Here is a 25,550-nt window from a genome sequence, read left to right as displayed (position 1 = left end):
TTCTTTTGGGATATTGACTAGAAATACATTTATTTATTAATATGGGGAAACTGTCCCTTTTAGGCTGCTGATTCTTTTCTTCCACAAATATGATCTGTATTTCCTTTGTTCATGTTGCTTATTCTTTTAATAATGTTCATAATTATTTTTTGTCAGTTTATTGCCCATCTTTATTTGAGTTTTTTTTCTAGGTACTTTTTACTATGTATTGCTACAATGAATGCCATTTTTCTATTACATTTTAATTTGTTTATTGGAATAATGAATCTTGAGTTTCCTTTGTTGATCTTGTATCTAGAAATCCTGCTGACTTTTCTTATTAGTTCTAATAATTTTGCTGTGGTGTATCTTACTAAATTGTACTGTATGTGTCCACAGATATCTTTATTCGCTGTTTTCTTGTGTATCTTGTTTCTTCTTATTTTATTGCATTGGCTAGCACCACCAGTTCATTGTGGAAAATTTGTGATGGCAACAGATCTTCTGGTCTTTTTTTTAAAATTTTTGATTTGTTTTAATTAGTTATATGACAGTAGAATGCATTTACGCACTTTGATATACATAGGTCTTCTAGTCTTGTTCCCAAGTGAATGACAATACTTCTAAAGATTTGAAAGATTTGTCATTAACAATGTACCTTCTTAGAGTTCCAAAGGTATTTTGTGACTGAGACCAAACCTGCTTTCTAAATAATTCCCCTTCTGCTCCCTTCCTTGCCAAAACTCTCTTTTAAATGGATGCTAAGTTTCTTCTAGTGTTTTTCTGTACCTGTTAAAATGATCACAGCAATTCTCTCCTTTTCTTTGCTTGTAGGTGAATTACATTGATGTATGTTGTGATGTGACGTCGTTCTTCATTCGTGGTGAAGACCCCATCTGGTCATGATACACTAGGTTCTAGTTTGCATTTATTTTCATTAGTGAGATGAGAGTCTATTTTTTTCTTCTTATATGATCCCTTGCTTTCAAATTTATGTTAAAGAGGAAATGGGATAACTTTCTCTATTGTTCTTCCTCTAAAATAATTTGTACTAAATGAATATATTTCTTTAATGTCTGGTGAACATTCTAGGAGTTGGAAAGGGCATTGACGCTAATCAGACTGTATTCTTTTTTTCTTGAGTCACAGAGATTTTAAACTTATTGATCATCTTGATCATAGCTTTGTTTTATGTTGTTTCAGTTGATATGATAATTGTAGTTTGATGACTTCTGCTTTCTTGATATCATTTAAACATTTTCCCAACATTGTGAAGTCTAACACAAAACTTACCTACAAAAATTATTTCAAAAGTCAATTTTTTGTTTTATTGTCATTTTTCATGTTTATGTTATTTTGTTTTTCTCATTTCTACAGCTTGATTATATCCCTTCTTCTGTTTTTTGTCAATTTTGCTCTCTGTCTTCTGAATTCCAGAGTTGAGTCTCCAGTTGAGATTTCCAACGGTTTTCTCCACCCTGAGCCACACTAAGTGCCTCTTGGATCATTCTAGAACTTCCACTGTAGTGTTTCCTTTCTGTTTAGTTCTAAATATGTTGTCTTAAGTTGCTTCAAAAATAAAACAACAAGCAGTTTGTCAGAAAAGTGCATCTGACACTCCATGTTTCCCTTCCTTCATCCAAACTCAGGGATTTTTACCATTAAATAATGAGACTTTTTGATTCTTATGAATACAGGATGAGTGACTTCTATTTCTGTGTGGACTTACTTAAACTGTGCTGCTCATTGCCATGACAACTAAAAACCTCGCAATTTAGCAAATATCTGAGACAAAACCTGCTTTCTAAATAATTCTCCTTCTGCTCCATTTCCTTACCAAAACACTCATATGTGTAACGATTTCCTGAAGAGCTAAAAACCTTTTCTCTGCAACTGTGCATTTGTTTTTCATTATTTTATGAGACCATTTTTATTTTCAAATAGAAGAATCCAAAGAAGTAGAAAAGACTGTGGTTTTACCAAAGCATCTTGCACATTATAATACTTAAAAATTTAAATAACTACACAAAAATGCAAAATACCAGTGAAAAAATGTGCTACTCTTATTATAAAATCACCATGCATTATGGACAAAGCAGTGGTTAAATTTGAAAATTAATCATAATATTTGTGAAAAATTGCTTCAAGAATTGTATAGTTTATTGAACCAAGAAAAAAGCCGTGTATTCTCACCTTTAATACATGTTCTCGAGAGAGAGCGAAAATAGACTTATCAGATCTATGAGAATATGACATTTTTGCTATCAAACAGGTTTTTTTCTTTTTGAGAGTGACTGTTGTTATGTCCTTTGCAAACATTATTTGGGAGTGAAAGAGTTTCAATGCAATATCTAAGAAATTCAGTGACTTAGAAGGCTAATAAACCCCTCTAGCTTTCTCCTTCTCTAGCTCTTTCTTGGGCCAGGATCCCACACAGAGGCTGAAGCCTTTGTGTCTTACACAAAGGCTGGAATTCAGGGTGATGCCGCCGGCCTGCTCTGCCCCATTCCATGCATTTGGCCTTCCAAGCCGGGATAACCTGTCTACCTCGCAGGGTTACCCCAGTCTCTTGATGACGCCACAGTGCCTGTCACTTGGGCCCAGTGGCAGTTCTGCAGGAATAAGTAAAGCTGCGGAGCCTTCAGGGGGCAGCAGAAGGTCCTGTTCTGCCTGTGGTCCCTGCCCCTGGGAAAGCCCACCCCAGGAGAGCTGTCTGCGCACTGTGTGAGCACCCTTCCATTTAGCTTTCTCACAGAGGTGGACGTGCCTTGCAGCTGAAGGACGTCCAGCAGTCTGTCTGCCTCCGGCTGGCCCTCGCTTCTCTTCACAGTGTCCTGTTAGGAGCAAGTCCTCCTCGCCCAGCTCTCCACAGGTACCCGAGTGATGCATGGCAAAGGAACAGATTTGTGGCTCTCATTTGTCGATTGTTCCCAGAAGTAATCAGGCCTGAGCGAGGGTGACTGCATTGCCTCGGCCCTGAGGTTGGTGGTGTTCTCTCCCTTGTGCACGTGAAGAACCGCAGAGAGGTTAAGTCAATGGTCCAGGTTTCACAGTGAGCTCGTGATGGGTTAGGGTGTGAACCTGATGTGCCCGACTTCAAACACCTGACCTTTTCCTTCAGGAAAGTGAAAAAAGGTACTTGTTTTAAAGCTAAAAAGATTTTGAATCAACCCTTTGAAACTTGGTGATTTTCTCCCTTCCACTGAAAATTTTATCGTGCATGACAATTATGAATGATCGTGGGATTCATTATGCCCCCTATCCGACACCATGCCATTTTCTACACCGTGCCATATCCTGCATCACGAGGTATCCCTGCATTATGACGTCTCCCTGATTATGCTGTATCCTACATTGTGCCATATTCCTAGGGCACATAACACATTTTGATCACTGTCCTTTCCCATACCCTCCCTTCCCTCTCCTCCCATCTGCTGCATGTTCTACTCCACTGATCTCCCTTCTATTATTAATTAGTATGTTGTAATCATATGTCACACACACACGATTCACTCTAGTATATTCATACATGGACAAGTGTATCGTGATAGGTTTGGTTCCCCAGTACTGTCCATGCCTGCCCCTCCTTCCCCCCTCTAGATGGTCTTCTTCTTCTCTATTGATTTGTCTTCTATTTTTGTGAGGTTCCTTTTTTATTTCTTTGGTTTTTTTCCTCTCTGGCTTGCACATATGAGAGAAAACATTCAATTCCTGACTTTCTGAGTCTGGCTTACTTTCCTTAGCATCATGTTCTCTAGTTATTTCCATTTACCAGTAAATGCATAATCTCAGCCTTCTCTGTGGTGAGTGAAACTCCATTCTATCTGTGAACCACATTTTCTTTATCCATGCATCTGTTGACGGGCACCCAGGTTGGTGCCATAGCGTGGTGACTTTGAATTGTGCTGCTATTAACCTTGCTATGCCTGTATCAGTGTAGTAAGAGGACTTTAATTCTTTCAAGTAAATAACAAGGAGTGGGATAGCTGGTCATATGGGGGTTCCACTACTAGTGTCTTGAGGAATCCTCATACTGCTTTCCAAAGCTGCTGTACTAATTTGCAGTCCCACCCATCCTGCATGAGCACACCCTCGCCAGCCTTTGTTATTTGCATTCTTGATGACTGCCCTTCTGACTGGGCTGAGATGAAATCTCAGTGTGGCTTTGATTTGCATTTCCCTAAGGATGTTGACCACCTTTTCATATATCTTTTGCTCATTTTTACTGCTTCTTTTGAGAAATGTCTTAGATCATTTGCCCATTATCATAAAGTTAAATATCTATGGATTTGACAGCCCTGAGTGCAGGGCTCTTCTGTGTTCCTTTGTGTCTGGGCCCTGGCATCCAGCACAGGGCTTTGCAAAACTAGGTGCTCAATCCACGTTTACTGGAAATGACTGAAGTAAGACCTCGCTTAAAAGCTGCTTCCGGGAGAAGAGTCCTGTGGTAGGTTGGAATGAACATACAGAGTCCTGTATGTGCTGTGATGCCTCCTTCCTGCGGGGGTTCAGACTGTCACCTCTCCCTTTGAATCAGAGCTGGCCCACTGATGTGCCCAGACAATACAGCTGGCCTGTTGGAGGACAAGAGACGCACACCTGAGCTGCTCCAGCCAGGAGCCAGCCTGCTATGAGGCTGTGGGCCACGTCCTCCTAGACTTGCCCATGCCTGTTGGGCTGCCCCAATGACACAAGAACAAATGTCTATGTCACTGGTTTAGGTCTCAGAGTCTTAGGGTGCTTGGTCATCCAAACACAGCCACTTTGCTAGGTCACTCTCGAATTCAGAGCTCTTTGTGGCTGCCCTGTGGAACCTCCAAGTTCAAGCCACTGCATCTATATCTGACTGTGGAATAGACAGTTCTCCATCCCACAAGTGATGGGAGGAGTTCTGAGGTGCTCCCCCTTCCAGGGTCTTTGGCCTGTCATCTTCTGGGCCATTAACATCTCAGCCCTTTGGATGATGAAAGTGCTTATATTAAATTGCAAAGATCCACAGAAGTGCTGGACAATGTGCAGCAGCCAGAACCTCACCTCATGGGGGCAGGAAATGGGGAGCTGCTGCTCAGAGCTACACAGCAGCTCAGGCAGGATTTGCTGGCAGAAAGACTAAAGCACAGGCGATGGCCACCGTGGACAGGGTGCTGTGTCAGGGTGTTTTCCCCACTGAGTGGACTAGAGCTGTGCTGGCCACAGGGACTGGGCATGCATGTGAGAAGATGGACGTGTTCATTTGTTACACATGTAAAGTCAGATTGTTTACCTTAAATACACGCAGCACAATTTATTTTTAAATTCCAGTAAAAATATGAAGGAGGGGTTTGGACTGGAAGTGAATGATCACGAGGGGAAAGGACTCGGACCAGGGAGCAAGATGAGTGCAAATCTGAGCAGCAGGCTGTGCCGCGGCCACACGAGGGTGGAGAGGGACGCGGAGCCCAGACTTGGTGCATTACGAGTGTGTCTGGTCACAGGGTCAGCAGCTCCTGGTGTAGTTGACTCACCTCTTCGCTAGGTTTTAATGTTTTTAATGGATAACAGCAAGCAAAAGATCTGGATTCCTATTCTGAGCCTACCACTTAACATTAATGAAATCTTTAGTAAGACATGTATGTCTTGAGAATCTTAATTCTCTGGGTCCCTGAAACGGTGCTTGTCTCACCCCATCTGCCTGTGCGGGGCTTAGCCTGCTTGTCTCTGGCTTCATTTTGATTTCAAGACCTGTGAGTTTATAATTCCCAGTCAGGGTGAGTTTGAAAATGTCAGTCACGTCCAACTAGCTGATGCTTTAGAAATATATTTTGGATCCATCAGACCAAGTCAGTACCTTACAACACCCCGACTCAGACCGTTTTCTGATTGGAGTTCCTAGAGTTGAAATGATGGCGTGCCACTTTTTTTTTCCAAAATTTTTTTTAAATCCACATTTTCCAATGATATTCTCCTCCAAACTGACAGTAATTTGGGATTTTTTTGTTGTTGTTAAAAATATGTGTTAGCTCCAGACTAAAAACTATTCAGAATAATCAAGGTGAGTCATAAGTATGGCTTTGAAACGTGGCCTATATATCGTTTTTCTAGAAACAAATTCCAACTATCTCATGATTAGGTCTCCTGTTCTCTCCCTCCTCTCCCTCAGGGCCACCTCATCTTCTCCCTCCTCCTCCCCCTTCTCCTCCTCTCCCTCCCCTTCTCCTCCTCCTCTCCCTCCCCCTTCCCCTCCTCCTCTGCTCCCTCCCCCTTCTCCTCCTCCTCTCCCTCCCCCTTCCCCTCCTCCTCCGCTCTCTCCTCCTGCTCCTCCTCCTCTCCCTCCCCCTTCTCCTCCTCCTCTCCCTCCCCCTTCCCCTCCTCCTCTCCCTCCCCCTTCCCCTCCTCCTCTCCCTCCCCCTTCCCCTCCTCCTCTCCCTCCCCCTTCCCCTCCTCCTCTGCTCTCTCCTCCTGCTCCTCCCCCTCTCCCACCCCCTTCCCCTCCTCCTCTGCTCTCTCCTCCTGCTCCTCCCCCTCTCCCTCCCCCTTCCCCTCCTCCTTTGCTCTCTCCTCCTGCTCCTCCCCCTCTCCCTCCCCCTTCCCCTCCTCTGCTCTCTCCTCCTGCTCCTCCTCCTCTCCCTCCCCCTTCTCCTCCTCCTCTCCCTCCCCCTTCCCCTCCTCCTCTCCCTCCCCCTTCCCCTCCTCCTCTGCTCTCTCCTCCTTCTCTTCCTCCTCTCCCTCCCCCTTCCCCTCCTCCCCCTCCCCCTTCCCCTCCTCCCCCTCTCCCTCCCCCTTCCCCTCCTCCTCTGCTCTCTCCTCCTGCTCCTCCCCCTCTCCCTCCCCCTTCCCCTCCTCCTCCTCTGCTCTCTCCTCCTGCTCCTCCTCCTCTCCCTCCCCCTTCCCCTCCTCCTCCTCTGCTCTCTCCTCCTTCTCCTCCTCCTCTCCCTCCCCCTTCCCCTCCCCCCCTCCCCCTTCCCCTCCTCCCCCTCTCCCTCCCCCTTCCCCTCCTCCTCTGCTCTCTCCTCCTGTTCCTCCCCCTCTCCCTCCCCCTTCCCCTCCTCCTCTGCTCTCTCCTCCTTCTCCTCCTCCTCTCCCTCCCCCTTCCCCTCCTCCCCCTCCCCCTTCCCCTCCTCCCCCTCCCCCTTCTCCCCCTCTCCCTCCCCCTTCCCCTCCTCCTCTGCTCTCTCTTCCTGCTCCTCCCCCTCTCCCTCCCCCTTCCCCTCCTCCTCTGCTCTCTCCTCCTTCTCCTCCTCCTCTCCCTCCCCCTTCCCCTCCTCCCCCTCCCCCTTCCCCTCCTCCCCCTCTCCCTCCCCCTTCCCCTCCTCCTCTGCTCTCTCCTCCTGCTCCTCCCCCTCTCCCTCCCCCTTCCCCTCCTCCTCCTCTGCTCTCTCCTCCTGCTCCTCCTCCTCTCCCTCCCCCTTCCCCTCCTCCTCTGCTCTCTCCTCCTTCTCCTCCTCCTCTCCCTCCCCCTTCCCCTCCTCCCCCTCTCCCTCCCCCTTCCCCTCCTCCTCTGCTCTCTCCTCCTGCTCCTCCCCCTCTCCCTCCCCCTTCCCCTTCTCCTCTGCTCTCTCCTCCTGCTCCTCCCCCTCTCCCTCCCCCTTCCCCTCCTCCTCTGCTCTCTCCTCCTGCTCCTCCCCCTCCCCCTTCCCCTCCTCTGCTCTCTCCTCCTGCTCCTCCCCCTCTCCCTCCCCCTTCCCCTCCTCCTCTGCTCTCTCCTCCTGCTCCTCCCCCTCTCCCTCCCCCTTCCCCTCCTCCTCCTCTCCCTCCCCCTTCTCCTCCTCCTCTCCCTCCCGCCCTTCCCCCTCTCACCAGTGCTTCTCCATCCCAGCTTCCTATCAGAACCACAGAAGAAAGGGAAAGTTGCTCTCAGGATGGTGTTGCCCAGAGAGTGACCTGGGACATACTGATCTGTCATATTTGTAAACAAATCTAGCAATTCAAGAGGGGGCTTTCTGTCATCATGAGAGAGTTGTGCTTTCTCCTGGGGCATCTCCACACCCAGGGCCCTGAGCAGCTTTGCTCTCAAGATACAGCACAGGCAGATGGAGTTGGCCAGCTATCTGGGCACACTTGAGAGACTACAGTGTCCCATTTTAAAAGACACAGAGACAGATGTTGAGGCCCAAGCACCTGTGCCCTGCTAGACTGGTAACCTCTGCATGTGGATGTACAAGCAACGTGGAGATCCTGACACCCAGGGTGACCTCTCTCAGCTCGCTGCTGCCCACGTTGTCTGAAGGAAGCTGAGGACAGGTTCATGCCTCACGCTCCAGCGTGAGCAGTGACAGGCGTGCTGAGGTGTCATAGTGCTTTCTAATCGACATGTCCAAACAGTGAAGAACCATTCACAGTCTTCTCTTTCAGTTTGCAAAGCAGTCATTTTAAGCTCTTGGTCCTCTCCCACTGACAAAAGTTGACACAACTAGCCATAGAGGTCTCACTGCTCCGAGAATTCTCCTAAAGGACCCTGAATGCAGCCGCCCATCCTTCCCACTCTGCCAGCAGTTCTCTCTTCACAATGCGGCACCCCAAACCTGCTCTCTGCAAATGCGACCTCACTCTTCTCTGCTACGCAGGAATTTACAGGTCCCTGAGTCTTAGCGGAAGAGCAAACACTGAAGAAGTTGAGACCTCCAAAGGAGTCCACCTCCTGCCCACGTCACAGTCTCTGTCCACACTTGCCACGGCTGGCTGTCCTTCATGGAATAGCATGTACGTGCCGTACCGTCCACCCACTCACCCAGGGAGTCCACACTCAGGAATTCCTCGTCCCATGAGGAGCACTCTCACCTCCTCTTCAAGGGTCAAAGTACCTCTCCCACCCCACCCCTGAACCCACGCGCCACTGCTGGGGTCCACCCTGCACTCTGGCTACCTGAGTCACTGGCCACCAAACCAGACCCAGTCCTCTGAGTGTCCCTCTGATTGGTCCTGAGCTTTTTCTTAGGGTCCTGGACCATCATCTGTGACTCGCCATCTTGTCTGTGCATCTCAGGTCGAGGAAAGCTGAGACGGACCACGTGGGCACTTGGGAGTTTGCTCTGCTCTCCGCCCTGTCCCCTTTTGTGATGTGCATGAATCCCCTGCACAGATCTCCTAGACATCACAGGGGACCTGACTGCAAACCCCGAATCTCACTGATGAGCACTGCCCAGTGGGCTCCAAGCTGACACATCAGGAAAGGGAAGGATATGACTGAAATTGGTGTTTCTCTGAACAGTAAGCCCAAATTCCTGCGTCATCACATAGGCTGTGTGTGTGTGTGTGTGTGTGTGTGAGAGAGAGAGAGAGAGAGAGAGAGAGAGAGAGAGAGAGAGGGAGAGAGAGATTTGTCATTTTACAAAAAATAGTGCAATCCAGTGACGCAGGATCCTGGTTAGAGGGGTAAGGTGTACCCTGCCTGCTGCACAGCACACTAACGGGATGTAACAGACTCACGGGGTCAGCGCTGCCTGGCAGCAAGAGCCAAGCACAGCCAGAGCCTTTAGACTCCATTGTCGCTGCAAGTTTTATTCCCAAAGGTTTTGCACTGTGTGCTTCCTGGGCTGCAGTGCACTGTTATGACAAGAGACGTCTGTCACAAGGAGCCGCCCTGCAGTCTGTGGCTCCGACCCTGTCATCCAGGTGCCTGGAGGAACATGGGAGACTGTTCTCTTTCCCTCTATGGAGGAGTAGTCCTTGGTCTGGAGGCAAGCCCAAGAAACCAAGGGCAGTGGGTAGTTGCCAAAGGTGTCTGGAGACAGGAAGGAGGGCAGATCTAGACTTCGGCACCAGTGCAGACAGCGAGGGGCTAAACGCTGCTGTGATTGTGACCAGCATCTCGAGGACATGCTTCCTTTCTCCTGTAAGCTCCGGCCACTCCACCATCTTGTTTGCAATGCCCTTACCTGCTGAGAGGTTTCTGTTCATGAACGGTGCTTGAGCCTCTGGCAGGAGCCAGGGTCTATTGTAATACAGTTTCCCATCCCAACATCATGTTTGACTCTGCAGAGCCAAAATAAACACACGTCCAAGTGCCTCTTGCTTGACAAATATTTGAGTAGTAATCTTTGTCCTCTGCATAGCAGTGATTCAAGTGAGCAGACAGCTCTTTGCCATTTTATTCAAATGTAGCCTGGCTCAAGCACGCAGGTTACATAGATGGTTCGGTGACTTCTACACCTGTCACATGACCCTGTCACCTCCAGCTTTGAACTGAAGTTTCCAGTGTACCAGCACTCAGAGGCTCCTTCGTGCTTTGGTTGAATGGGTGGCTTTGGCTCAATGTCTTATGTGAAATGCAAACAGAATGTTGAATTCAGCAGGAATTCATTCTTCTTTTATTCCTTTGTGAACTTTTCTTTGCGAAAATGTGAAGGAACGTTCCATTACATACTGGTATCTAGTTATTTAATCTACTCTCGATGGGCACTTGGATTTTATCTAGTTTTTATTGTGAATACAGCATCTCTGCATATTCTTGGGCATATCTTTTTTTGGACATAGTACTTATTCTCTTGGATATGTGCCCAGAGAGGAATTTCTGGGTCATTCAGTAGTTATGCGTATAATTCAGTAGATGAAGCCAAACCATGTTCCAAATTTCAAATTTAAGCTACCAACAGCCATGGAGGAGGGGTCTAGATGTTCCATATCCATACATTCAGTCTGTTTCTGGCAATTTCTCTTATGATAACTATTTATCCCTGTTTCTATTTTTTATCACCATCCTTTTTTAATAATCAACTGTACAACAATTGGTAGCCTAATAATGTTATGTTTATTTAAATAGTCTACTATTATACTAGAATGAAAGTTGATTAAGACTAGGAATGAAAGCATTAACATAGATTACATGTTATTTATGGTTTTAAAAGTAATTAAATCATGTGGTAGGTTGACATGGTTCTTGTTTCTAAAGATACTTTTGATAACATACATATACATCACAGTTATAAACACAGCTTCTAATGAATAATGACATATGTTCATTAAAAGTATTAAATATTTATGCTTCTAAGCTGTGAGTTGTAAATTCTGCGGATAGGAAGAGTGTAAGTGATGTTTTATTGTCTGTATTCTTTTTATTATCACAGTTTTTGATTAAGTGACCATTTTTAAACCCAGGTGGGAACTGGTCCCTCCCCATTCTGCCTGGGGTAGGGTCAGACCCATGTGTGACCAGCGGTTGGGAGCTGCCCGCGCTGTCCTCAGGGGTCTCCAGGACTAGCGTTTGGTTTGGTTCTGGACCCTCGAGCACTAATGCCTGCGCCTGGGCACTCGCTCCACGTTCCCTCTCGGTGTCCCTCTCCGCAGAACAGAGGCGATTCTGGCATTCGCCTCGTGGCGGAATCAGGGAGTTGCTTGGGTGAAGTTGGGTCAGTGTCTCAGAACACAGGTCGCAGTGCTGGCGCACAGTGATCAATGAGACATGAGCTGCAGCTTCCCCGTCCAGGGCCCTCTCCACGCCCGGGACCCTCAGCTGTGCACTTCCAAAATTCCACATCCAGTGCGGGAAGCGGGAGGAAGAACTGACCTAAGAAGGAGTCGGTTTGCACAGAGTTTAGGGAGGCTGAGGCAGGAGGATGACGAGTTCAAAGCCAGCCTCAGCCATGGTGAGGCACTCAGCAACTCAGTGAGACCCTGTCTCTAAATAAAATACAAAATAGGGCTGGGGATGTGGCTCGGTGGTTGCGTGCCCTTGAGTTCAATCCCCAGTACCCCCACCCTCAAGAAAAGAATAAAAGGGAGGCATCCCCCCAAGTAAACAATGCGGGCTCCTGCTCCTCCCTCCCAGGTTCCTCACGTAGGCTAGGGAAACCTTGCCGCTTAGTGAAGCTGAGCACCTAGACCGCTGGCCTCCACCGTGAATGCACCTGGTTAGTTAAGAAAACCAGCAAACTACAACCTGCTTTAAGTGAATCTGAGAGCACGTGGACAGCACTGCCCACCTGCACCAGGCCTCAGCACTGGCCCGTCCCTAGGAACATTCCCTGCTGGCCTCCACATGAGCCCTGCTGCCCCCCAAGGCCGGGAAGCTGGGCAGTGAGGTTGCTCAAGTCATTGTGTTGGTTCCCACCCTGTTCCTCAGTCGGGGCACGGTGGGTCGTGATCAGCCTAGGCGGCTGCTGCGCCTCTGGCTTCTCTAAGGGTTTGCACCAAGCAGGGTCAAGCTCTGAGACAGTGGAGCAGGTGCTCAGGCACCTCTAGGGAATCTCACCACTGGGGATGCTGAGGACAAACCTAGGATTCCTCAGCTCAAATGAGGGGTTAGCCCAAGACCTAATGTAGGCCTTCTATTGGGTTCAGAATGTTCTCTCTCACCAGTACCGACACACAGGAAGGTCAAATAAAACCCAGGCCAGCCTGATGAGGTGGCTCTGAGTACTCGTGTCTTAATAATAAGCTCACTCCTGCCAGACAGCCTGTTGGCCACTGGGGAGCTGTGGGGACAGTCACAGCGGAAGGTGAGCTAAAGCAGCCCACTGTGGGTCCTTAATATTGCCTGAAGGGCCGAGTCCTGACTGGCCAGAGAGCCCCTTTGTTCCTCCCTGCCAGAAACTGGTGGTGAGTTCAAGTCCTGTGTAAGGAGTGAGACGCCACCAAGGGGGACACCAGTGCTGGCTGCACCCTGTTGTCACCTTCCGGCCCAGGGTGCTCCTGGGACCACAGGCACATATTTCCTTCACTGATAAGAGACACAACAGACTTTAGAAACGAACATGTTCTGTCTGGAGTAACTGCTAAAATCATCCTAAAATGCTTTAAACTTGCACTTTTTTCAGGGACAATAGATTTTCCTTTCTTATCGTTCTTTTCAAAAATATCTTTATTTTGTAACCAAATATATTTGGAACCCAAAAACTGAAGAAAAAATCATTTAAGAGAGTTCCCCTTTCAATCAGTGTGCGCTGATGCCATTGCTGTTGATCTGGGTCAAAAGCCTTTATACACCTGGGCCACCCAGGCCTGGGGCAGTGCGTCTTACCCTGTGCCATGGCACCACCCTGGCATCCTGCCACAAGGGGCGGTGTGGAGGAAGTGGCCTGGTGTCCTGGGGTCTGCGGCCTTTTCCTGAAGTTCTACCAGAACTGTGTGCCAAAATTACAAGGCCCCCATTGGCTAGGTCAGCTGGGAGCCCCTTAGAGGGGTGGAGATGACAGCCGGAGGCATGCCCTGACACAAGAGGACAGAGGAGACCTCCGCTCCGAGATGGGCATGTGGCTTCTGCAGAGTGACCTCCATTCTCTCCTGATTTCTGGGATTCCTGCTGCGAACCCTGTCATTGTAAAACCAGCTTCTCTCCCTGCCACTGAGGACTCTACCTCCCTCTCTGCCTGCAGGTGACTGAAGTCCATCTCCTCCACAAGAGGAGAGTGCCCCAGCAGGTGTTCCATCACCTAGATTTTTAATATAAAGTTAAGGGTAGTTCATTGTAGTGCTCAGTGTAGAACACTTGGAAGGCTAAGAAGCCCCTCCGACTTGCCGTCCTCTGACATCTTTAATCTCCCTACTCCTAGGTTCATTTAATCAGGGTTGGATCGTGCCTAATATTGCTGTGGGATATGCATTTGTTTCCAGCTTTTATTTAGCTTAATGTCATCCGTGAACGTTTTCTGTGTTTTCATAATACCTTTGTAGAGATCCCTTGAATATCTGCTGCTTATCAAATAAACGTGTTCCAATGTGGAAAGAGTGGGATAGCAGGAGGAAGTGACCCAAACCCACCCACCGTCTTCTCTGCTGGCACCGGCTCTTTCTGGTCTTCTGGGTATGCAGTTGGGCTTAGTCCTGGCACAGAATTTATCTGTTGCTTTCTGTTCACTTGGCAGTTTCATTAAATTAATCTATCACATGACGCCTGCTATTTAATTAATTGTCTTTAGTGTGGGCTATTTGTTATCCCTTTGTGCGGCTGTTGCTGTAATTAAGATAACAATGAACATCCTTGTTCACAAGTCTTCACTGCATTTCGTATCATTTTCTTAGCATATGCTCCTATATGTAGAAATATTGTTTCAAATGATGTCAATATTACAAAACTGTATACTAATAACCAAATTGATTCTGAGGAAGCCTTTATCAATGTAAACTCCAAAAATGTGTAGGGGGGAATCTTTTTCACCCTAATTTTAAAAATTTTATTTCCTTGCAATTTTGAAGAGATGAACATTTTCACCTGCTAGACATTGATGCGCCTTCCACTTGACCGTTCTCATCCACTCCAGAAGTTTATGCAACAACTTTCTCTTTAAGGTGACTTCCATTTGCTAGAGACACATACACCAGCTATTATCCTGGAATATCATTTATATCACTTCTAATTGTTGCTACCATCTAGGTGGATGCATTTTACTAATCTTATTTTTATACATGAGAAACTGCAGCTCAGAAAATTTAAGTAACTTATCCAAAAAGCATTTGAACCAGGATTTCTATCCAAGGCTGAATAACTCTTAAGGCCCAAGAAACTTCATAGCCGAGTCTCAATAGGAGAAACAATGGGGCTCATTAGGGAACATGAAAGTACGCATGTGCCCACAGACACACAAACACCCATGTTGCGCACGCGCGCGCGCGCGCGCACACACACACACACACACACACACACACATGGTGAGCACACACAACCAAAGCAAAAGAACCACCCTGGCTCTTGGCACTACAGCTGATGTGAAGTTAGCTTCATTCCCAACATCTCCCTGTACTCATTAAGAGGATGGAGGTGTCGGTGGATTCACAAGTCTAACAATGAATGACACACCTTTTAAATAAAGCCTGCCTTCAACAGAAACTAATTTGCACAATTTGTCTTGCAAAAGACTTTCATAGATGCTAAAGTGTTTGAAAGATCCCATTTGTAGCTTCTTGTGTTAGCGTTTAACTCTCTAAGGCGCTGCAAGTCCACTGGAGCACATTCTGTGCTATCTTTTTCTTTTTCCTTTCAAATAGTAGGATGAATCAGACATCATTACCCTGTGTGCATATATGAGTACATAGCCAGTGTGATTCTACGTCACGTACAACCAGAAGAATGAGAAATCAAACTCCATTTATGTAGGATGTGTCAAAGTGCATGCTACTGTCATGTATATATAATTAATTAGAACAAATTTAAAAAAAAACTTAATCAACCAGAGACATACACTGAATGGTTCCTCTGTCTTTTACTTCCTTTCCTACTTTGGCAGGGGAAGTTAGGGTAAGGGGCTTTCAAACGCTCTCCTTGCTACCTATGAATCTCATCTTTTTACAATCTGCAACAAATAATCTAATAGAAAATCATGGGATCATCACTCTACATTTTTAACAGAGGGAAAAGCTCATTTAAGTGATGTATTGCAGACTCTAAAGTATTATAGTTGTGTATGTTTGTTAAAAACAAAATACAATTGCAAAAACAGAGTTGGCTGCCAATTTGGTTCTGCAGTCAGAAAAAGCAGCTGGAGAGGAAATAAGGAAAATTGAGCCCCAAACATGAGGGTGGAAACTGGGAGAGCTCTGGGGTACTGACTCAGCGCCCCTACAGCTGAAAGCCAAGATGGCAGGAGTGGCCCTGACCTTGAGGTCAATGTGGGGGACAGGTGTGGTTGCCCTCCTAGGTGGCCGGAGGTCCTCGTGGTCTGAGGCTCCTTTTGCAAGAAGCCACCTCAGGCTCGTGCCCCTGTTGCAGCCCGTGTGCCCGTCCTAGGGCCACAGCGTTTGCAGCCTGTGTCACGCAGGTGGTCTTCCTTCCGTACCGTGGGTGCTCACGTCTAAAACAGTCATCCAGGCTGTCACGAATTCCAGGAGTAACAGCTTACACTGAACGACAAGATTGGTTTTTTAAAATTGCCCTTCAAAATTTCCCTTTCTTCACTCTGTACGACTTCCTCTTTGAAGATCGAATTAGTTTTCAGGTGGCTGAGTTTGATCTATCCCAGGGCCTGATGTTATGTGCCTTCTTGTAGTCAGGCTTCGGAGGCTGGACAGACCCAGGAAAGTAAGCCTCTAGACAAAGGGTCGTGCTTCCCAGGGAAAGCGAGTCAGGTCTCCAAAGACGGACACAGGATGGTTCAGAGAAGCAAATACTATCCCACCCAGGAACCGTTACCTTGTAAAATTAGGAAGCAGAGTGTTTCCATGAGGGCATCTGTTGGCATCAGAGCCTTAGCGGGACACTTTCCTTTCGGTAACCTCAGACTCCCCAGACTCTAAGGTACCTATTTGCATGTTTTTATCCCACATCGGCCTTCCATGCTGTGTCGGGGCTCTGCTGCCCTGAAGGAGCGGGGAGTCGAGGGGCGTGTAGGAGTGCTAAGCGTGCCCGGCTACTCTGGTGTCTCCTTTTCTTCCAGCTTGCAGACCCTGGATATTGGAATCCTGGACATCTTTGGTTTTGAAGAATTTCAGAAGAATGAGTTTGAACAAGTAAGTAGGCTTTCTTTTGAACTTTAATTGCTTTTTCAGGTATTTATTTATCAATTTCAATTTTTGTGGTCTAGTAAACAACTGGCATACTCCAACACCGAAAAGAGTCACTTGTTTTCAAAGACAGTGTGAGAGGAAGATCTGAGCTCTGCTTACTGAAATGCAGTTTCAACCAGGTCAGGGAGAGAGAGAGAGAGAGAAGGTGCGGGTCTCAAATCAGAGCAGAGAGGGCCAGACATCGTGGTGGAAATCCTCTGTGTCATTGTCCCAGCTGTTCTCGGTAACTTCTTCTCCATGCAGCACTCATGCACAGGACTCTTGGAAACTCAGAAAAACTTGTTAGAGAAACATTGTTGATTTTCAATCCAACCACAATTTAGTGCATTTTAAAAGCATTGAATTTCTTAGGCATCTTAATAATGCTGCATGAATAGATTTATCAAATTAAGGAGAACTAAAAATTAAACGTTAAAGAAGAGTATAGAAATACATGTTGCCTTAGCAAAGTGGAGAAGGAAAATAAACCTGTGAAAAGCTACAGGTGGACAGACAGAAACCTAAGCTGCATGTTGTTAAGGAAGAATTATAATTGCCCAGCATTTGGAGAGAATTTTTAATTTGTTATTCCTTTATTATTGAGTTTTCTGTCACCTGAAATCTGGGATCTGTTTTCTTAAAGTATACATGTGGTAATCAGTGACATTGGACAAGGATTTGAATTGAGTACATTTGAAACCCAGTTCTGTGGCTTATATTAGCAGAGATGTCTTGGCCAAGATGAAGAACCTGTAGTAAACACTGGTCTCCTCATTGTAAAACGGGGGGGGGGGGGGGAATGACACACGCACAGAGTTGTGGGAATGAACATAATCACACAATAGCAGTTCTGATGCTTCCGCCAGACAGGGTACATTTTGAAGAAATGTTCACAGCTGCCATTGCTGTTGAAAGTGGGAAGGCTTATAAATGTTTAAAATTCCAACAATTTTAGTTCTACAAAAGCTGTGAATCATCTTGCATGTAATCTGACATCTCGTGCTATCTCACCTGATCTAAGGAGTCAAGCTCGAACCTCATTCTTGACAAAATTTGACAAAAGTCCAGTTTGAAATGAAACCATGGGTTTCTTCTCTTTTCATGTTTTTGCATACATGAGAAAAAGTAAAGCTTCATGTATTTACTTGTGTATTGCTTACTATAAGAAATATAGTGGCCAGGATTAGAAAGAAGGCAGTCAAGTGTGACCAGGAGATGACACAGTCATGCAGGGACATGGGCCCCTGTCAGCTCAAGGTTGTCCCGCATGGGTGTCAATTCCACACATCTTCACCTTAGGAAATGCACAAGTTTTCATGTGTGTAGTAATTGACTAGCTTGTCCACGTCCTGCTAAGGGACATGAAGGACTCATAGATGGGGTGATGCTGTGTGATGTCCTGTGTTGGGGGCCTGGCCTCCCCCAACTCCTCCGCACCAGACTCAACCATCCAAGGTCTGTGCAGATAGACCATACGTACACCAGACTCACGTTGACTTCTAATTAAGTACGTTTATTATTCTGCAATTGCATGAGCCCATTATTCTTTCTGTCTGCTAACTGTTTTAATGATGTATTTACAGCCTGAGAATAACATTTTTCTGAATGTAAAGAAAGAATCCCTGTTAAATGATAGTTTTAGGCAATTGGGAATAAATGTCAAGATCAAGTCTTAGACTGTAGTTTGCAAATAATAAATATTTGTTTAAAAATGTCATTATCTTAGCAGTTTTGCTTGGCTATTGTGTACAGTAGCAAAGAGGAGTCATTTAGAAGGTAAAATCATTTTCGTAATGATGAATGCATGTCTTGTCTCAAGCTGGCTCAGCAGTTCCTAATTTCTCTTGTGAGCTGTGTTCATAAAGGCCATTGGCTTGAGTCGTACATTCTAGATTCCCCTGCTGCCCAGGGAAGGTGGGCTTCCTCATTCTTCATTCTACCACGACTTTCAACAAAATGCTTAGCAAATCATTGCTGTGTTCAGAATCAGACCTAGAAAGACCTTGGAGCTCTTCTAAGTATTTATTTTACTCTGTTTTGAGCTTATTGACTGATCTGTCAGCTGCTCATGAGAATGTCAACTCCTGGGGGGTTGGAACTGTGTCTGATTCAGCATTTTTGTATATAATTGAAGTTTAACAAATATGTTTTCCATTGAAATTTAAAGAAAAAAGCCCATAAGAAAGAGATCCTCATCGTAGATTGGCTGGAGATTTTCCTTGCTCCCAAGTCAGGTGCCTGTGTGTTGGCAACTTTTCCTCCACAGGAAGATTGACAGGTGTTTACAAGAGGGACATCCTTGAGGAGATGTTAGGGTGTGCCCCAGAATGTCAGCATCTCCAACCTCAGTGTCCTCTGCAGGATTAAATGGCTGCTCATGGGGCTCTTCACAGGGAGTGTTTTCTGCTAATAGGAAGTCCTATCTCCATTTTTCTTGGTCTTGCATGGTTTGTGCCTCTCTAACATACCTCAGATTGATCATTTGTGAACAACAAGTTCCTGGCTCAAATTCTGGAGGCTGGGGAGCCCAAGGTCAGGGGCTGGAGGTCGTATCTGATGAGGGCTCTGTCTTCATCTCCTTTGAATCTTCAGACTGTGGAAGGATAGGAGCGGCTCTCTGTAGGGACACTGGTTCCATCCAGAAGAGCATAGCCCCGTAGCCCACCTGTCCTCCTAGAGGCTCCCCCTCCTCGTTCCATCTCACCAGGGGTAGGAATCACACAGACTTGTGGGGGAGACTATGGTTCACCCATGGCAAGGTTCTAATGATCCACGTCTCTCCAGAACTCTGTCTTGTATTAATATGAGAAAGAGTTTTACAGTTGATGTCAGTTGGCAGGAGAAAAGTGTACTAGAATCCTACAGTATGATCTGCCCCTTAACTTGTTAACGTTATCGTGGCCTCACTGTCTGTAACCAGATTCCATAGGTCTCACTTCCTTTATTACGAGAGTCACCTCTAGTGCTGCAGAAGATTCCTCCACCCTGGAGGACTGGCTCTACAGTCCAGCATGGACCAGAGGGCGAATCCCAGTGCCCAAGGTGGCAGGGGACAAACAAGGCGAGGCCCAGGCTGGCACATCACACTGCCCAGCGTGCCGCAGAAGGAAGGCCATGCAGGCACAAGCATTGGAGAGGGAGTGAGTGATTCTACTTACAGACACTGTGGTTTACAGAGCGAACCTCAGAGAATGAAGGAGACCATTGCTACAGACTGTTAGAGAACTTGGCAAAGAAGCAAGCTGAAAATCCATGTGGAGAATCAAAAGCATATTGAAATATTATTAGCAGGTGTAATAGAAAGGAAGAAAGCATGTAGAATCATTATAATTAGATAAATAATCTAAGTGAGGGGAACTTTAAATGTCCCTGAAAATCCAAATTGACTTAACAAATACAAAGACATTCTACATTAATAGACAGACAGACTCAAAATGACCATGACGCTAGTCCCTCGAAGAGAATTCACACCTAAGAGGAGGCAGTGCCACCACAAATACGAGCTTGCAATCAGAAGAAGCTCCTGTCATACCTTCTGATGAACAGTGGATCTGGGCAATGGGTCTCTGGTCAACAACATTATAGAAAGAAGGATGGTAGGTTCAAGGCACCTCCCAAGAAAGGTTAATACCAAGGAAGAAAAGAAAGGAAGGGCGGGGGGAGGTTGGAAGGGAGACGGAAAGGGGAATCTAATATAATGAATCTTCATGTATATCCACTAATTAACAAGAACCAAAGTCAGAGGAACATGGTAAAATAAACCACAAAAATGCACTCTGGAAAATGTGGAAAGTGTATAGAACACACTACCTTATACCTTAAACATATAAAATACAGGGGGAGATAAAGGGAGGGGACCTACAGATCAAAACCTATCTAGAGGCATGCAGTGAGTTCATGTGTGAGATTGTTAGACCTGATTTGTGAAATTAAGTGTAAAACATAGTGATTGAATGAAGGTAATGTGCAATCTAGATATCTGATGTAATTTTAAATTTACTTTTGAATATATTATGTATGATAAAGGTATTGTAAATGTGTTTAGGTTCTTTTATCTCATAGAATTGGACAAAATATTTGCTGATTTTGTGATGCAAGGTCTGCACACTGACTCAGACGCGTCTCCTTTGGGGCCACAGGGAAGTGGAAGGGTGAGGATAGGCCGGGTTGGGAATTGCTGGCAGTTGTTGGAGTTCACTGAGGAGACCTGGGGGTCGGTTCATCACAGCACCACCTTCACTGCTGGATGCATTAAAGTTACCTGTAAGGGGTCTTTTTAGATAAGTGAGAAACACTGAGACTATGCAAGCATTGTTTTGATATGTGCTGGAATTTGTCCTCTGGCCTCAACATGACAGAGCCATCATGCTGCAGATCTGCACCTTAGAGCAACGCAGGGGACACATAGGGCCCATGTTCAGGTATTTCCCTAAAACCCCCACTGAACAAATTTGTGAATATGCACACAGCGAACCTCTTGAAGTTACAGACCTAGGGAAGTGACTGTCAGAGACCTGCTGGAAGGACTGAGAGAACTGGGGTAGAGAATGCCCTTACCCAAGGTGAGCTGTCAAGGTGTCCAAGCCTGTCCAAGGTGGGGCTCTACCTTCAAGCCAGGGTCCACTAGCCTGCCTGGAGGGCATTCCCAGAGCTGGAAACCTCTCTCTGCTTAGAGAGGTTTTCCAAAGAGGGAGGTCGACTGGGGAGTGTTCAAAGAACTGGGGAAAATCTAGATATTTTGACTTATAAATCTTTGGGGTATGATAGTATATAATTTGCCAATCACAGCCTTAAAAATCTAAAATTTTTCTTTGTCAAATCACCATCCTAGAGTGAGAGAAAGATAAATCAACTTAAAGATAAATTGACTACTCCTGGTTGAAGTCTTGCTGGGAAGTGGAGTGCTGCAGTCTCTGCCCCCTATGAGTGCAGCAGTCCCCAGTCACGTCTGTTTCCTGGCTCCTTTGCATCAGAGTCTCAGCAGATGCTTGCTGTGTATGTAGCAGGTTCCAGGCCCTGTGTTGGGCACTGAGGTCATGCAGCCTTTGCAGCATGGTTGGTAATAGACGGATGTTACAAGAACTAACGTATTGTTCTGTAACAGATCATGTGCTCCCACTTCTGCTCCGGTCACTCTTTTTCTGACTTGTCCATTTTCCAGAGTTCCAAATTTTTATGGCTATGTAACGAATTTGCTGAGAAAATTCATTACATATCCATAAAAATAGTGGCACAAATAAAGTGTATAATGCACACTAATTCTCTAGGTCAGGAATTTGAGCAGGGTGGAGGGACATGCCATCTCTGGTCCACAGGCCTCAGCAGGACAACTTGTTTGCCCACTGAGTTTTCAGTCACAAACCTGAGGGTGACGCTGCTGGCTGTGCCTCAGTTCCCCTTCCCCTGGCCCTCTCCAGTGAGTCTCTGGGCACGGGCCTCTGCAGAAACTGGTTTCTCTCAGTGTGCTGGTGATCCCCACAGTGGACCCCCAGAGAAGAAAGCCACGTGGTGCTGTGTGCTTGTGGACAGCCTCACATCAGAAGCCATCAAGTAGGAAGTCCTCTGTAGGTTGGAGCAATCACGCGCTGCCAGGTCCAGTGGGGAGCCGAGTCCAAGTCTTGGTGGGGAAGCTCTGTTCTACTGGGCCTCGTGGGGAAGGCTGACATGAGCGTCCACGCATGCATGATTCACGCAGCTCTAATCACAGTGTGTCTTCTGGTAGCTATTAAGTATTGATGTAGATCTGTTTGCCTATTAACTGATAAACAGTAAAATGTTGTCCTGGTTATTCTGAATTGTTTCACATGAATTCCCAAACCAGCTGTGTGTGATTGTCCAGCCCTGCCCCAGGCACTTTCTGCTTTGACTATCTTCTCTGCACATGACCTTGAATTTTCCAAAATCCATTCAGGACCTCTCCTAGCTGCTTATAACACATTCAAATAGAAATTTTGAAGAGGAATTTTTTAAATTTTTACTGCATGGGAGGACCCTCATAAATGCCACTCAGATTTCTATAGAAAAATAAGTAGTAATTAAATATCCAGATGATATTTTTGATGTGACTCTTAGAATAATTTTGGATTCTGTGTTCCTAAATAATGTGGTTATAAGTCATCCTTTCATAGTAGTGTGTGTATACACACACACACACACACACACACACACATATATATGTGTATACATACAGTATACACACACACATACATATATATGCATTTCTCTTAGGACATACATTTTTATTCTATTAAATATAAAATCAATAATTTTTTGAGTACATTTAATGTTCCCTTAATCATCTTTTCCTAATGGGATTTGTAGAAAATCCACTTAACATAGACAAGTTAGATTAAGAAAGTATGCCATCTTTCCTGTCTAGTGCCAGGATGGCTAAAAGGGAAAGACTGCAAAATAGAAGGACTAGTGCATTTGACAAACGTATGGAATCCCTTCCTGGAAGACGGGTTGAGCTCTTAGGGAAGACTCAGGGCAAGCTCGGGGTGATCACTGTGACTGTCCTGGTAACTGTCCCAGGTACCAAATGCACACGGCAGCAAAATGCTTCCATGTCATTTTCTGCTAATGATTGACAATGGCACAGTTTCTTGGGCTTCTCCTCTGAGTCATGTTCTTTTCCTGTCTGGCCCCTAACTCTTGCAGCAGCTCCCAGGATGTGGACAGATAGCCCAAAGCCTGGACGGGCCAAGTGGGGATCTGCCGAGACTCCCAGGGAGCCACCCAGCCCAGTGCTTTATGAGCTGTGCCGACGCTGGCTGGTGCGTGGCTCTGAGCCGCACCTTTCATTCTGGGTGTGAGGATGACTGGAAAAAGGACAGTCATTTCAGGGAGAGTTATATTAATCGTTGTTTTAGGCCTATCTAATTTCTCTTTTTTTAAAAAAACAAGGCATATTGATTAAGTTGATGGTTTATTGCCAAAAACAAAACAAAAAACAAATTTATTTTGCTTTTAAAAATGACAAGTGATATGATTTAGTGGCTGAAGCTCTAAAATTACAGCATTTTCACCAAAAATCGTGTTTCCAACTCTTGGGCATGACCTCTATTTAAATGGAGAGGTATATTTTATGTGTGAGGTGCCCTCCAAGATAACTAAAATATTTTTCCTCTGATTTCTATTTTTCAGTCTTGATCATAGCATACTATTTATTATACAGAATTTGGTAATAAATTCAACTGAATGTGGTGCTTTGAGGGTGGTGTTGTCTTGCTCAGCTCCTGTTAGTGGCAACAGAATCCCCAAGGCCGGATAATTTATAAAGAACAGAAATTCACTGTTGCATGGCTCTGAGGCTGAGATCCCCACAGTCCAGACACCGGCTGGTTGCTGTCTGGTGAGGGTCTTGTCTCCATTTCCAAGATGGCACCTTGAACCCTGTACCCCCAGAGGGAAGGAGTTCTGTTTGGGTGAGGGAGGCAGAGGGGAACTAGACTGGCCCTTCTATAAGGAACCCTCTCCTGAGACAAGAAGTTCACATCAGCAACGAGGCATGGGTCTCTTCCTGGACAGAGCCCCCTGTGAACCAAGCACCCCTTAAAGGCCCCACTCCCCAACACCTCCACACTGGGAATCAAATTTGCAACACTTGAACTTTGGGGAGCACATTCAAACCACCATAGGGTATCATCAAAATTGCTGTTGAAACTGAATTCCCAGTGCCACAGTATGAAGAGGTATGGCCTTTAGGTTAAGCCATCAGGGCACAGCCCTCGTAACTGGGGTTAGCAGGCATCCCACTAGAGTGCTGGAGGTGGCAGAGAGGACACTCTTGCCCTTATTTCCTCCCACCATGTGAGGTCACAGGGTTCCTTTACTTCCTTCCAGAAAATGCAGAGGGCACCCCCATCTGAGAAGAGCAGGCAGCCCTCTTCAGATGCCAATCTGCCAGAGATTGATCTTGGAATTCCCAGCCTCTCAGGAGAAGTAAATTTCTATAGTTTATAAATTACCCTATGTGTGGTATTTTGTCATAGCACCCCGAACAGACCAACACAGAAAGTAGCGATTATTCATGTAAAAGGAGAAGAGAGCCATGAGTCATACCTACCAAAATGTTGGATTTGTTTTATGAATTTATGTTACTCTGAGTAAAGGAATAACTGGAAGAAATGTAAAGAGTTGCTTAATCTGTATAAAAAATGTTTTTGTGTCTGTGAAGTAATTCCCCTTTAAGTTTGCTTAAATCTATTATATACACAAGGATTTGAAAACATCAAAGGGAACCCAGAGAAGGAAAGGATGTTTGGTTCATTGAAGAAACGGAAATTTCCCAAGAGAAGGGAGAGTAGACTGGTGAAGAAGTCAAGTGAACCAATGAACACACCCACGTGGGGGCCAGGTCCCAGGAAGCAGGGCACGGCAGGGTCTGGGTCAGCTCCCATTGTCCTGTGGGTCCCCTTGTGGGAGGCGGTGGGGGAGCAGCCCCACCCCACAGCCCCGTGCAGCCGAGAGTCTTGTCTTCAGGTAAGGTCAGACTGCGGGCAGAGGAGAAGGAGCTCTGCGACAGAGGAAATTTAAAGATGTAAAACCATGGCCAACAAGAGAGACGCTGGCCTTCCCCAAGCACTCATGCCCGCCATTTATAGACAGTGCTTTGGCCTCAGGATGATTGGTTAACTAGGACAGCTCCTGTAACAGTCTGCTGAGCCCAGGGCATTCTTCACAAGAGTTGGAGGTTCACAGGGTTTGACTCACTAAAGGTCCAGAGAAGTCCTGCACGAAGCCCATTAACTTAGCTTGACTCCATGTTTCCCGGTAGGCTGCTGGCTGTCGAGTGTGCTTTAGACAATAGCTACTGACAGCTCGTGTGGTGAGAGCTCTGCTGGACAACGTGGAATACCTGAAATCTCACACCACTCCTCTCTCTCCCACAACATGCATGTTAATATCATACATAATTTCCACATATATCAAGATTGACTGATGAGCAAACTGGTTAATGGACCGTGGTATTCTCTGTCCCATCTTTCAGCTCAGTGTGTTCAATCATGTCTACATAGCTAAAGCCACCTGAAAAGCTTTTAAAACATATCAATGCCTGGGCCCTACTCCAATTTAATGGATTAGGGGTCAGGCCCAAGACATCAGCCTTTTTACAAAAGCTCCCCAGTTAATCCCAGGGTGCAGCTAGGACTGCAGACCCCTGTCTAACGCCTGCG

General features: G+C 46.1%; 1 protein-coding gene across 2 annotated transcripts in view; it reads left to right on the top strand.

Annotated features, from left to right (window-relative positions):
* The window catches only part of Myo16 (myosin XVI), a 537,302-nt gene that overhangs the window by 358,738 nt on the left and 153,014 nt on the right, over positions 1 to 25,550 (top strand). For both annotated transcript variants that reach the window (XM_046454924.2, XM_058582735.1), the window contains exon 21: positions 16,263 to 16,335. In XM_046454924.2, the coding sequence (XP_046310880.1) occupies positions 16,263 to 16,335 (73 nt within the window). The remainder of the gene's footprint in view (positions 1 to 16,262; positions 16,336 to 25,550) is intronic.

The sequence above is a fragment of the Marmota monax genome, unplaced genomic scaffold (assembly GCF_021218885.2).
Source record: "Marmota monax isolate L192 unplaced genomic scaffold, Marmota_monax_Labrador192_F-V1.1 WCK01_AAM20220418_F8-fsc00026, whole genome shotgun sequence".
Lineage (NCBI taxonomy): Eukaryota > Metazoa > Chordata > Mammalia > Rodentia > Sciuridae > Marmota > Marmota monax.
The sequence above is the reverse complement of the archived record's forward strand: the minus strand, read 5'-3'. Positions and strand labels throughout refer to the sequence as shown.